Source organism: Oncorhynchus kisutch, linkage group LG8, assembly GCF_002021735.2.
Source record: "Oncorhynchus kisutch isolate 150728-3 linkage group LG8, Okis_V2, whole genome shotgun sequence".
Classification (NCBI taxonomy): domain Eukaryota; kingdom Metazoa; phylum Chordata; class Actinopteri; order Salmoniformes; family Salmonidae; genus Oncorhynchus; species Oncorhynchus kisutch.
In genome coordinates, this window is record NC_034181.2 from 40473514 (window position 1) to 40488430 (window position 14917).

Consider the following 14917-nt stretch of genomic DNA (forward strand, 5'->3'; position numbering starts at 1 on the left):
AGGTCAGTGGAATCTGTAAATGCCAGGGATGATGTCTGGGTAACCACCAGTGTGTGTCCGTCTCTGACCTTTCATGGTTGCAACCGTTGGGGGGTCCTCCATCTGAGAAGCTGCCCTGGGTACAGGATGAGTAGGAGGACTTCCTGGGGATGGGCTGCCAGATGTTGGCCCCCTGGTCCATCAGCTCTGGAGCCACTGCATCACAGAACAACACACACAAAGCATCATGGTTAGCGCACAGTATAAGGTTTGAAACATATCAGCCCCACGTCAAGTACATAAATCAAATACTTGAAAGTATTTGAGGTGTACCTGATTTAGCTTGGTGTTGCCATTGTACTGGGCAAACTATATCAAGCAAAGCTCAAGTATTTGTGAGTATATGACTTATATGTACAGGAAACTGCCAAAATAAAGGAAATGTAATGAACGCAGGTGCTTCCACACAGGTGTGGTTCCTGAGTTAATTAAGCAATTATAACATTCCATCATGCTTCCCACCAGTGTTGTGTTTTCACCAAACTGACTTTGTTGCGGTTAAAAATCAGTGCGTGATGACATAAGCAAAAAAAGGTACATTTTGTGTGCACTAAGTTTTCACGTACCGAATAAAAATCCAAAGTTCAATGTGTTTCCATTGCATTTTCAACTCTAACGCCAGTTTTGTCACAAACTGTTGCGTTAAATAGCAAATGTGACCACTCTGGTCTTGACACGTACGCTCTAGCCAACAGCTCACAGATACAGTGCAGGTAGGCTGTGTGAGTTGGCTAGTCTACATGATGAGATTATTCATATTTTTAGTGGTCAAAACGGCAGACAAACATAAATCATCATGTCACCAGAATAAGACTCTCGATATTTACTAGAAAGGAGCATCAAACTCATCACCTTGCTCTTTCACCAACCTGTGAAGTTCATCATCATTTGTATCATCTGTAGCCTAATAAACTGCATGGTTTATTGAGTCGTAGTGGGACGACCATACTAGATATCATCGCGTGACTCCAAGTTCACTTTCATATGATGGTTATTATATCAATATTTGTGCATAAAAGCCTTTCCATCGCAGTTTCTCGCATAATACAGTTGAAGATGGAAGTTTACATACACTTAGGTTGGAGTCATTAAAACTTGTTTTTCAACCTCAAGGCATCAGTCAGGAAGTTAAAGCTTGGTCGCAAATGGGTCTTCCAAATGGACAATGACCCCAAGCATACTTCCAAAATTATGGCTTGAGGACAACAAAGTCAAGTTATTGGAGTGGCCATCACAAAGCCCTGACCTCAATCCATAGAACATTTGTGTGCAGAACTGAAAAAGCGTGTGCGAGCAAAGAGGCCTACAAACCTGACTCAGTTACACCAGCTCTGTCAGGAGGAATGGGCCAAAATTCCCCCAACTTATTGTGGGAAGTTTGTGGAAGGCTACCTGAAACGATTGACCCAAGTTTAAATTCTTTAAGGCAATGCTACCAAATACTATTTGAGTGTATGTAAAGTTCTGACCCACTCTGAATGTGATGAAAGAAATAAAAGCTGAACTAAATCATTCTCTCTACTATTATTCTGACATTTCACATTCTTAAAATAAAGTGGTGATCCTAACTGACCTAAAATAGGGCATTTTTACTAGGATTAAAGGTCAGGAATTGTGAAACTGAGATTAAATGTATTTGGCTAAGGTGTATGTAAACTTCCAACTGTACATTTTACAGACACAAAAAGATCCCACCATGTCAAAAAAAAAAATCTGTTGCATTTATAAATTTGCACCGAAACATCCTGTTGGGATTTTGTTTTAAAAAAAGTATATCTTAACTTGCATAAAAACTGTGGATAGAAACGTGGTTAGTGACTTTAAAAGAGGGGTCTCAAAGGAGCATAAAGGGTATGTGAGGTTTAAAGGGTGTGTGAGTGTCTCTCAGTCACCAGATTGCAACCCAATTGAACACTTCTGGGATATTCTGAAGCGCCGCCTGAGACAGCGTTATCTATCAACAAAACACCAAATCATTGAATTTCTCATGGATGAATAGGGTCGCATCCCTCCAAAAGAGTTCCAAACACTTGTAGAATCTATGCCAAGCGCATTGATGCTGTTGTGGCAGCACATGGTGGCCCAATGCCCTAATAAGACACTTTATGTTGGTGTTTCCTTTATTTTGGCAGATACATTTATTTGACCCTGGTCAAACTCTGACCTATACTGTAACTGCACAGCCTCAAACTCTCAGACACAGTCACATTGCACCATCATGATTTAGACACCTCTGGAGATGATTCTCAAGACACGAGCACAGCTGAATTAGACAGATTGGGTATGATACTGGACATGATCCTTCATTAGATTAGAGGATAGGTTAATAGCTGCCATAGAGGTTAGGTGGTATTGGAGAACAAATCAAGCAAATCACCAAGGACATTTGGGGAATCAAAACATGTCAAACTGTGGAGGGTGTACAACTGTCTGTTGGCATCGTAATGACGACATTCTTATTGGGCTTTCTTTATTCTGTTAGCCCGCACATACTAAAGTTCTTCACGCAAATTTTTCATAGACGTCAAGGCATGCATTTCTGAGTTGGGTGTGCATCTGAACTTAGGATTCAGCCTTTAACATGTCAATTTCAACATGTATTATTTTGCTACTACTCTAAACCACTATGCACCTCGACATAACGTTTAGATTTTTCGATTGGAAGACCCGTGGTCAGCCACCTGTTGTCCAAGAGGGACTGAGGTTAAGGAAAGGGGACAGAGAGTGCATGATTAGGGGACTCATTTGTAAGGTTTGCAGGGAGGAGACAGAGTGTGAGGCGGTGATTGAAGCAAAGGAAGTGGACAGACAGACAGATGGAGGAGCTGAGGTGTGGCAACATTACAGCTGTTCCCTGTGGTGGTTGAGGAGTGATCTCTGGGATAGCTGCAGGAGCGCTTTGGAACCACCAAGATCCCTTTGGTCGGGGGCTTTCCTCTCAGATGGAGGGAGAAGGAGCGGGACAGGAGAGGAGCCCCCGGGGAAACACGGGGAGGGTGTGTTATAGTCACTGGAACGGACAATGAGGACAGTTGGATAACAAAAATAAACAAAAAACCTCACTCAGGGGCCACCTGAAGTTAACAGTCGAATAATAGGTGTCATGGAGCAAATGAAAACCAGGATATTACCATTGCTCTGGAGGAGGGGTCAAAGTCACTTACCAAACTCTGATTGGCTGTTGGGGAACAGGATGCGGAAGACATAGTCTGTGGCCTCATCCTCCTCCTTATCGGACACTGAGTCCGAGGAGCCCTGTGAACACTTGTTTCTCAGTTTAGGGAACACCTTCCCCTGTAATCAGAAATGAGGTGAATAGTACATACAATAAATGCCAAGAAAAACATTGTTAGAAGGTGGTAAACTGTAGCTAAATCTGTACCTAGATTTCTTAAAACATCCACACGTTCACCAAACAGGAGGACTGCCTATACAAGCCATATTTAATAAGGTCTGTCTTAAAGCAGCCATGTGTGGTTAGTTTTTATCATTTATTTTGCTCAGTAGACATGTCTTTACAGTCTAACTCATACAGTGCCTAGTGAAAGTCTACAAACTCCTTTCCCAATTGTCAAAAAAAGGCATTCAATTAGATTCTTTCCCCCTACAGATTTACACAACCTGCCCCACATTTTCAAAGTAAAAGAAAAAGTATAGAACACTTTCTAAATGTTTTAAAAAATCACACCAGGAGTTAATACTTGGTGGAAGCAGCTGCAATTCAATTTGAATAATATTCTACTCTGTACAACACTTAAGGAAACATACTCTATATATACAAAAGTATGTGAGTGAAGAGGCAATTTCAGCCACACCCGTTAGCACACTGCCATCGGAATCTACATAAATAAACATTGGCAGTAGAATGCCCTTACTTGAAGAGCTCAATTACTTTTTTATTTTTAGGAGCTCAATGACTTTCAATGTGGCAATGTCATAGGATGCACCTTTCCAAAAAGTCAGTTCTTGAAATGTCTTCCCTGCTAGAGCTGCCCCGGTCAACTGTAAGTGCTGTTATTGTGAAGTGGAAACATCTAGGAGTGATAACGGCTCAGCCGCAAAGTGGTAGGCCACACAAGCTCACAGAACGGCAGCATCACAACTGTTCAGGAACTCAATGAAATGGGTTTCCATGGCCGATCAGCAGCAAACAAACCTAAGATCACCATGCACAATGCCAAGTGACGGCTGGAGTGGTATGAAGCTCGCCGCCATTGGACTCTGGAGCAGTGGAAACGAGTTCTCTGGAGTGATGAATCACACTTCATCGTCTGGCAATCGATTCGGCGAATGCCAGGAGAACCTGTTCCAATGCATAGTGCCATCTGTAAAGTTTGGTGGAGGAGGAATGATGGTCTGGAGCTGTTTTTCATGGTTTGGGCTAAGTCCCTTAGTTCCAGTGAAGGGAAATCTTAACGCTACGGGATACAATGACATTCTATACGATTCTGTGCTTCCAACTGTGTGCCAACAGTTTGGGGAAGGCCCTTTCCTGTTTCAGCATGACAATGCCCCCGTGCACAAAGCGAGGTCCGTACAGAATTGGTTTGTCAAGATCGGTGTGGAAAAGCTTGACTGGACTGCACAGAGCCCTAACCTCAGCCCAATCAAACACCTTTGAGATGAATTGGAACGCCGACTGCGAGCCAGGCCTAATCACCCAACATCAGTGCCCGGCCTCACTAATGCTTGTGGCTGAATGGAAGCAAGTCCCTGCAGCAATGTTCCAACATCTAGTGGAAAGACTTCCCAGAACAGTGGAGGCTGCTATGGCAGCAAAAAAGGGGACCAACTCCATATTAATGTCCATGATTTTGGACTGAGACGTTCAACAAGCAGGTGTCCACATACCTTTGGTCATGTCGTGTACAGTGCATTGGGAAAGTATTTAGACCCCTTTTTCCACACTTTGTTACGTTATAGCCTTATTCTAAAATGGATGAAATATTTTGTTTTACTCCTCAATCTACACACAATACTTCTAGAAATGTTTGCAAATTTATTAAAAATAAAAGTATTCAGACCTTTTCCTATGAGACTCAAAATTGAGCTCAGGTGCATCCAGTTTCCATTGATCATCCTTGAGATGTTTCTACAACTTGATTCCATTGATTGGACATGATTTCAAAAGACACACACGTCTATATAAGGTCCCACAGTTGACAGTGCAAGTCAGAGCAAAAACCAAGCCATGAGGTCGAAGGAATTGTCCGTAGAGCTCTGAGACAGGATTGTCTGCAGCATTCTTAAATGGAAACATTTGGAACCACCAAGACTCTTCCTAAAGCTGGCCGCCCGACCAAACTGAGCAATCGGGGGAGAAGGGCCTTGGTCAGGGAGGTGACCAAGAAGCTAATTGTCACTCTGACAGAGCTCCAGAGAGTTCCTCTGTGGAGATGGGAGAACCTTCCAGAGGGGCAACTATCTCTGCAGAACCCCACCAAATCAGTCCTTTATGGTAGAGTGGCCAGATGGAAGCCACTCCTAAGTAAAAGGCACATGACAGCCCACTTGGAGTTTGCCAAAAGGCACTTAAAGGACTCTGACTATTAGAAACAAGATTCTCTGGTCTGATGAAACCAAGATTGAACTCTTTGGCCTGAATGCCAAGTGTCACATCTGGAGGAAACCTGGCACCATCCCTACAGTAAAGCATGGTGGTGGCAGCATCATGCTGTGGCAATGTTTTTCAGCAGCAGGGACTGGGAGACTAGTCAGGATCGAGGGAAAGTTGAACGCAGCAAAGTACAGAGAGATCCTTGATGAAAACCTGCTCCAGAGTGCTCAGGACCTTGGACTGGGGCGAAGGTTCACCTTCCAAAAGGACAATGATCCTAAGCACACAGCCTAGAAAAAGCAGTAATGGTTTCGGGACAAGTCTCTGAATGTCCTTGAGTGGCACAGCCAGAGCCCAGACTTGAACCCGATCGAACATCTCTGGAGAGATCTGAAAATAGCTTTGCAGTGACGCTCCCCATCCAACCTGACAGAGTTGGAGAGGATCTGCAGAGAAGAATGGTAGAAACTACGCAAATACAGGTGTGCCAAGCTTGTAGCGTCATACCCAAGAAGACTCAAGGCTGTAATCGCTGCCAAAGTTGTTTCAACAAAGCACTGAGTAAAGGGTCTGAAGGCTGCTTTGTCATTATGGGGTATTGTGTGTAGATTGAGGGGTGAAAAAAACTATTTAATCAATTTTAGAATAAGGCTGTAACGTAACATGTGGAAGTCAACGGGTCTGAATACTTTCCAGATGCACTGTTTTTGTAAAAATGGCTCAATATCGGTAAATTCGGTTGGGAATCATTAATGGACAGCAATATTCAAAATTTGTCTTGGATTTTCAAGAAGATAAAAGGTCAGGACTGAGACTGGACCCCTCAGGAACACTCAACACCTCTTGGAAATCCATTCTGGTTTCTTTGGCATAATTTGAGGGGGGAATTGTCCTGCTGAAAAATGTAATTATATCCCAGGGTTGTGTATTCAGGAGACTGGGGCAAGTTTTTATCTAGCTTTAAACCTGGGCTTTGCTCCTTTCACATTATTTTGATCCTGACAAACTCCCCAGCCCCTGCTGGTGACAAGCATACCCAAAACATGATGCTGCCCCCACAATACTTGAAAATATAAAAGGGATCAACAACATTGCATTCACTTCACATTACTGGATTTTTTTACAAAGTGAAAAGAAGGAAGCCTGTGCTAAATATATATATTTCAAGTCATCCATTATGTTTGCAAAAGGGCCCTTAAGTAATACTGGAAGACATCATGGCAAATAAATGAACCTTTTGGCTTAAAATAAAAGCTGCAGGTTAAGGACAAATCCAATAAAACACATCACAGTGTTTATTTTTAAGTATTGTAGTGGTAGCATCTTGTTATACAGTGGGGAGAACAAGTAATTAATTTGCATTTTATTGCATGACATAAGTATTTGATACATCAGAAAAGCAGAACTTAATATTTGGTACAGAAACCTTTGTTTGCAATTACAGAGATCATACGTTTCCTGTAGTTCTTGACCAGGTTTGCACACACTGCAGCAGGGATTTTGGCCCACTCCTCCATACAGACCTTCTCCAGATCCTTCAGGTTTCGGGGCTGTCGCTGGGCAATACGGACTTTCAGCTCCCTCCAAAGATTTTCTATTGGGTTCAGGTCTGGAGACTGGCTAGGCCACTCCAGGACCTTGAGATGCTTCTTACGGAGCCACTCCTTAGTTGCCCTGGCTGTGTGTTTCGGGTCGTTGTCATGCTGGAAGACCCAGCCACGACCCATCTTCAATGCTCTTACTGAGGGAAGGAGGTTGTTGGCCAAGATCTCGCGATACATGGCCCCATCTACCCTCCCCTCAATACGGTGCAGTCGTCCTGTCCCCTTTGCCGAAAAGCATCCCCAAAGAATGATGTTTCCACCTCCATGCTTCGCGGTTGGGATGGTGTTCTTGGGGTTGTACTCATCCTTCTTCTTCCTCCAAACACGGTGAGTTTAGACCAAAAAGCTCTATTTTTGTCTCATCAGACCACATGACCTTCTCCCATTCCTCCTCTGGATCATTCAGATGGTCATTGGCAAACTTCAGACAGGCCTGGACATGCGCTGGGACCTTGCGTGCGCTGCAGGATTTTAATCCATGACGGCATAGTGTGTTACTAATGGTTTTCTTTGAGACTGTGGTCCCAGCTCTCTTCAGGTCATTGACCAGGTCCTGCTGTGTAGTTCTGGGCTGATCACTCACCTTCCTCATGATCATTGATGCCACGAGGTGAGATCTTGCATGGAGCCCCAGACCGAGGGTGATTGACCGTCATCTTGAACTTCTTCCATTGTGCAGGTCTACAATTTTATCACTGATGTCCTTACACGGCTCTCTGGTCTTGGCCATTGTGGAGAGGTTGGAGTCTGTTTGATTGAGTGTGTGGACAGGTGTCTTTTATACAGGTAACGAGTTCAAACAGGTGCAGTTAATACAGGTAATGAGTGGAGAACAGGGGGGCTTCTTAAAGAAAAACGAACAGGTCTATGAGAGCCGGAATTCTTACTGGTTGGTAGGTGATCAAATACTTATGTCATGCAATAAAATGCAAATGAATTACTTAGAAATCATACAATGTGATTTTCCGGATTTTTGTTTTAGATTCCGTCACTCACAGTTGAAGTGTACCTATGATAAAAATTACAGACCTCTACATGCTTTGTAAGTAGGAAAACCTGCACAATCGGCAGTGTATCTCCCCACTGTAGGTACGCTTCTCACTGGTAGGGACATCAGGAGTTTGTCAGGATCAAAATAAATACGCACAGGGAAAAGCTAGAGGAAAACCTTTTTCTGTACTTCTATACATTTTTATACTTTTTCTTTCACTTTGAACATGTGGATCAGGTTGTGTAGATCTGATGGAAAAACATCAAATTTGATCCCTTTTTACATTTAATTTTAAGGCAGCAAAAATGTGACATCTATGCAAGGGGTGTTTTAACCCTGGATTGCTGACGCTATGTATTGGCCATTGAGAGGCTTTGAAGCCACCGGTCAGCCATATTGGTACTCCCCAGTAGGAGCATTCAGCCATATTGGTACTCCCCAGTAGGAGCATTCAGCCATATTGGTACTCCCCAGTAGGAGCATTCAGCCATATTGGCACTCCCCAGTAGGAGCATTCAGCCATATTGGTACTCCCCAGTAGGAGCATTCAGCCATATTGGTACTCCCCAGTAGGAGCATTCAGCCATATTGGCACTCCCCAGTAGGAGCATTCAGCCATATTGGTACTCCGTATTCAGCCATATTGGCACTCCCCAGTAGGAGCATTCAGCCATATTGGCACTCCGTATTCAGCCATATTGGCACTCCCCAGTAGGAGCATTCAGCCATATTAGTACTCCCCAGTAGGAGCATTCAGCCATATTAGTACTCCCCAGTAGGAGCATTCAGCCATATTGGTACTCCGTATTCAGCCATATTGGTACTCCGTATTCAGCCATATTGGCACTCCCCAGTAGGAGCATTCAGCCATATTGGCACTCCGTATTCAGCCATATTGGCACTCCCCAGTAGGAGCATTCAGCCATATTAGTACTCCCCAGTAGGAGCATTCAGCCATATTGGTACTCCCCAGTAGGAGCATTCAGCCATATTAGTACTCCCCAGTAGGAGCATTCAGCCATATTAGTACTCCCCAGTAGGAGCATTCAGCCATATTGGTACTCCCCAGTAGGAGCATTCAGCCATATTAGTACTCCCCAGTAGGAGCAGTCCTCCATAGGAATGAATGGAATTCTACAGTATTTCAATTCAATGTTTATCTGACAAAATTACATGTATTTATGTATTTTTTTGTTTTAGTGAGGAAAGTAACATTAAGGATTTTTGAAAAATATATATTTACATTTATATGTTTAGTTCACATAATATAATGTAAAAGAATGCATTAGTGTGTCTGTAATAGAGTAAATGTTGTAAAAACTAATGTAGACATTAAGAAATGCATTTCTATAGCTTAAAAATATATTTTATAATAGTGGAAGAGTGCAAAGATGGAGTCACGGTGGCTTCAATAGTGTGCCCCCCTATCAGTCAAGTGTATATACAGTGCATATACATGTCATTGATGTGCATGTTCCAAAATAACCCAATATTTCCCCCCCCCCGAATAATTCAATTAAATAATATTTAGCTCTGTCAGGGACCCCCCATTCACATGGTTGTATTGAACTGTTGGATGACTAAACAGCGCATCCCCCCCACGTGTCACCCCTCAGATAGTCTCTTGTGAGTAGACATCCAGGGCTGACCTTTCCTCTCTGGGACCAGAGCGGAGGATCCAGCTGGCCATGGGGCAAGAGGCCATTCTCCAGGCAGGAGAGGAACTGGAGCAGATGCCCCCCTCTAGGGAAGCGCAGCGGGGGTCTCTGGATGCCGTCCTGGCTCACCAGCACCACCGTGCCCCCGCTGTCCACTGCAGAGACAATATTATACCTTTTATGGACCTTTTAAACCTATTATTGCAGTTTTTATGGGAAAATCATTATGAAGAAAATGTGCAAATGGATTATCCATTGTAAGGATATGAACAACTTTATAAACAAACCAGAACTAGCTGTTGATATCAGTAGCTAGCAGACTAGCTCCATAAAAGACACGCCAATTACATTCCAGACATTACAATGAGCCTGTCCTCTGAATGTTTACCTCCACTAGCCTCTGCTGATGAACCTACCCTGCTGATGACAGTGCAAATAAACAATTTCCTCCAGGCGGATGGTCATAGCGTAATCCCAGTACACACTGAAAGAGATGGAATCAAAGCTGGGGTTATTGAGACATCACTCACCTAGCAACAATGAGCTGAACAACAAAGTTGGCCAATGGGATATGTGTATTGTATTACTCTTGGTGTCTGTAGAACTCTGAATATGATCGGTGTTACTGAATGTAGAGACGATTTAAGTTGGGGTTCAGTATTTTGCATAAGTAAATGGAGTGAGGGGTATTATGTTATGTCCTCATTGTGAGCGGTTTATTTTTGGATGCAATGTTCAGACATTCATAGCAGTAGCAACAGTACCACACAATTCTCATCCAAACTGGAAAATGTAGGCTACATTATATGAATTAGCTAATAGCAATAACTATTTACAATTCATCACATCACGGGTGACCTCACCAGTGATCTAAATAATTGATTCAAAATCGAAAGTTATCCGACGATGCGTCGTTTGTGCACACCGCCATGTTAGTAACAAAAAAAAAAGAGGTTACAAGATGAGTTGGGTCTGTTTACAGTATGCATGTTGAAGGGGGGGGGGTGTCGTCTACCATCATTCACTTCCGTCATTCACTTTACTTGAAAGACGAGTGAACCATCCTTTCACTTCGTTTTGTTATAACATCTTTGGTCTGACAGAAGTTAACGTGACAACCAGAATACATTGCATGTCAACAAATATGGAGCTACACATAGCTGGAAATTAGCTTAGCATAAGCTCATCATAATCAGTACAACCTTCCAAAAAGTATTTTACAGACATCATGTGTCCATTACAATCTATGCAAGAATCGGAATGCATGATTTGTCACCAGTACTTGAAAACGTGAATAAAACAGTAAATACATTATACTCCATACATACAGTGTGCTACAGTAGAAACGACAACACGATATACATAAACTATAAAGATAACGTAATAAGGCACTTAACTTTGATAGGAACACACACATATCCACACATATTATTAGTAGTGAAGGCAATGCGGGCGCGCCAGATGGAAAATGTGCCAGGGAGGAAAAAGTTTGTGCTTGTGCTCTCGTCAAAAGAGTTCAGTAATGCCTCAAACGTAAATTGTCCACAACAGCGAAATGGGCTACGTCTATGTGAATTAATGAGGAGGCGGAACACACATCAATTCAAATTGTTGTTAGAAAATAAAACTTGTTAAAATATAATTGACAAGTTGAAACATCGCCTATAGATAATTGGCAGGCAGCGGGCCTTGGTTTGAGGGCAGCGTGGGTTAACTGTCATGTGGCATAACAATCACATTTTGGAACAGTGAGTGCATTCTGACATCACCCGCATAAAAAAAAAACTTGCGCCTTGGGGGCGACCATTAAGAGATTTTGGAACTCACGTGTGAAAAGGTTAATATAGCCACAAACATTACGGCCTAAGAACCACAGTCACTAAAATAATAAGACTGGTTGATTTGAAATATGCATGAACATTTCCCCATCAAAACCGTTCCCCTGCTGCCCCTGAAAGCAACCCTCATTATATCCCCCTCTCCAGAGTTGACCCCAGGACAGAGAGCCCTCCTGAGTCTCACTCAGACAGACACGCTGCATGATTTAGTGACACTGAGCTGCTGCACCAATTGTAGACAATAACTACAACACACAGGTGGTGCATGTCATCGCTCTGTTGTGCCATCTTGACGTACATAAATAAGAGACATGATCGTTAGTGAATTGCTCTCCACACCTGTGCTCATAGTCCAGGTCTCCCACAGAGCCGTTCATCAGCTGATTGGGCGTCCACTTCAGCGTCATGATGTCGGCGGTCTGGTGGAGAGAAAGGTATCCTGGGATAGCCTCCATGTCATCCCTCTGTAACAGCAAGAAGGATATTAGTTTGACGATCTGTTTTCTATAGTGAACTATGAAGAAATGTTTGACACTTTCACAGTTAAACACTTTTTGTTACAGATTGGCATTAGAAATGTGTCTCCAAATGGGTCTACTGTTTTGTGGTGTTAACAACGGGTGTATTCGCTTTCACTGAATATTTGAGAGGTTATGAAAGCTATCATAAATATGGAGGAGTCCGGGCACTGAAAGATCATCTTCCAAAGCAACGACAATATGACCAATCTCTCTACATACTTTATATGGCTCTGAGCATATCTAGAGATGCTCATTTCTTATTTGTACAGTACGTAGAACACTCCTAGAGATGGGAGAAGGATGAAATGTTTACCGGCTGCACCAGCACGTTGTTCTTTCCAAACAGCAGGGTGGCTCTGTTGTTTTGGTGTAGTGACTCCACATAGTCCCGGGCTGAGGGCGAGGGGGAAGGCCGCTCATCAATGCTGCTACTTGAATGTCTCTTCTGGATCTGGAAACGCAGACAATGTGTATGTTTTTACCCCCATTCCACTCCATCCATTCATCCATCCAACCATCCAGCTTCCCTATATTGGCAAATTAGTTTGTAGGTGAAAACGTGATTTGGTGATGACATTTCACTTCCTTATATATTCGCAATCTAATACATCCGCTAATAAGCACCGATGTCTGTTGACAGAGGGTTGCAGTGAAACTTTTTAGAATTTTTCATTTTGTCGTCATCTTCCAAGTTGTTTCCGTGGGTCACAAATAGCACAATTAGCATGAATTAAGTGTAAAAGGCTTTGGAAATAAAACACCTTTTGGTACGCTCAGTGCTCCGCCGACATTTCACAGAGATACGCTTGTTTTTGTGAAAAGGAACAGGAACTTCACATTAATTCGATACTTTAGAATTAAGGCAAGGAGGCCATTTATCTACTTCCCCAGAGTCAGTTGAACTCATGAATACCATTTTTATGGCCAGTATTAAGGAAGTTGGAGGTAGTTTTGCGAGCCTACGCTAACTAGCATTAGCGCATTGCACTAACGCTAGTTAGCAACTTCCTTCAAACTGCATACAGACATAAATATGATGTCCACGAGTTCATCTGCCTCATTGCCAAAATCCCAAAGTATCCCTTTAATATGAACAGCGTATAGTAAAACATGAAAATGCTGCATTTAATATCTCGAAATCGATATCTAACTTAACTCTACATTGTTTTATGTCCTCTGGATTTGAGAAGTAATATGACGAGTTCAATGGTGAGACTCACAGGTAGCCTTAATTCTTGCACAGCATCCAGCCTTTCTGACGGATGCTATTTCACAGATGTTTTAAAACTTTTTTCCTCTGGCCTCTATCTTAGTCACCCTAATTTTGATCATCCTACACGGGTAAAAACTCAGATACCTTTTGAATGGGATATGATAGAGACATGAGGTTTGGACCATTCATTTTCTCAGAGAATTATCTACACAATTAATATATAATTTTATCCATTGGTTAAAATATGCATTTTTGATTGGACACCCTACACATCAATGGTACGAAATGTATGTATTGTGCCATATTGGGGCGGCAGGTAGCCTAGTGATTAGAGCGTTGGGCCAGTAACCGAAAGGTTGCTCGATCGAATCCCCGAGTTGACAAGGTCAAATCTGTCATTCTGCCCCTGAACAAGGCAGCTTAACCCACTGTTTCTAGGCTGTCATTGTAAATGAGAATTTGTTCTTAACTGACTTGCCTAGTTAAATGTAAAAAATATTGTTCATTTAGCACATTTAGTTTGTTTGTTACTATTCACCACAAAAATGATCCACTGGAAATGAATTAGCGATGATTCAACTTATTCAGCTCTGTAAGAACCCTTTTAAGCCCTGTGTTTGAGTCAGGTTGCTACACTTGCATTTGCTTGCTTGAAGAAAAACTAAATGGGAAACCATCTCGCCACTTTGTTTGTGTTGACAACGCCCATTACATTTGCCTCTGGGGTAAAAAAGGATACAATGCTGCAATAAGCAACTCTCCATTGTCAACGTGGTATGGGAGTGGGATACGTGGCGAGATGTTTCTAGTTGCAGGGGTCATTGACAATATGAAAATACACTCTTGTCCTTTCTCACGGGACGCACTGTGCTCCTTAATGCATTGACAACAGCAGGTCTTTCTTCTACTGAAAGAGAGAAGCTGAGGTTGGCTTCAATGACAGGATTGGTCACTGATAACTGAGCTAATTATGTGCAGTGTCAGCCAAACAAAGTTGTGAAATAATCAATAAAGCGACGTATATGGGATAATGTGCTCATGGACAATCCTATTTGGGGGAGTTTGGTAGACTTGTTGGATGAGATTCAGACCCCTACTCTTCCCAGGAACCTTACACAAAGGGCAGGCCTCTTGGTGGGGGATTCCTGTCTGCAGTGACCACTGTGGATGCGGTGTCTCTGGACCAGCTCGTCTGCTGAGGGGTCTGTCCAGAAGTGGTCCGCTGTTTTCATCTTCGTGTACTCCAAGGCACAGGGCCCCACTGCCAGAGTACAGAACAATGGCATGAAAAGATGCGCGTGAGGAGAATCCCTTACATCAATTGGTGTCCTGTGTGAGTAGAATCCCCTTCCCTACACTGATATAATGTCTGAGATGAGATGCATGTGAGTAAAAGCTTAACAATGTTACCTAACAAAGAGGCCAGAATGGGTCCGTCCACCGGATCCATCAGAATGGCCTCTTTTTCGTAGAATTTACTGGAACATAAAGATGTG

At 42.8% G+C, this 14917-nt stretch overlaps 1 protein-coding gene across 2 annotated transcripts in view; it reads right to left on the minus strand.

Annotated features, from left to right (window-relative positions):
- The window catches only part of sgsm1a (small G protein signaling modulator 1a), an 83178-nt gene that overhangs the window by 23891 nt on the left and 44370 nt on the right, over window positions 1-14917 (minus strand). Inside the window, exons 6-14 of one of the 2 annotated variants that reach the window (XM_020489556.2) lie at window positions 14832-14899; window positions 14537-14682; window positions 12522-12659; window positions 12027-12151; window positions 10266-10333; window positions 9841-10004; window positions 3204-3333; window positions 2885-3049; window positions 69-195 (exon numbers count right to left, since the gene is read on the minus strand). In XM_020489556.2, the coding sequence (XP_020345145.2) occupies window positions 69-195; window positions 2885-3049; window positions 3204-3333; window positions 9841-10004; window positions 10266-10333; window positions 12027-12151; window positions 12522-12659; window positions 14537-14682; window positions 14832-14899 (1131 nt within the window). The remainder of the gene's footprint in view (window positions 1-68; window positions 196-2884; window positions 3050-3203; window positions 3334-9840; window positions 10005-10265; window positions 10334-12026; window positions 12152-12521; window positions 12660-14536; window positions 14683-14831; window positions 14900-14917) is intronic. The other variant, XM_031830361.1, reaches the window with a different exon arrangement.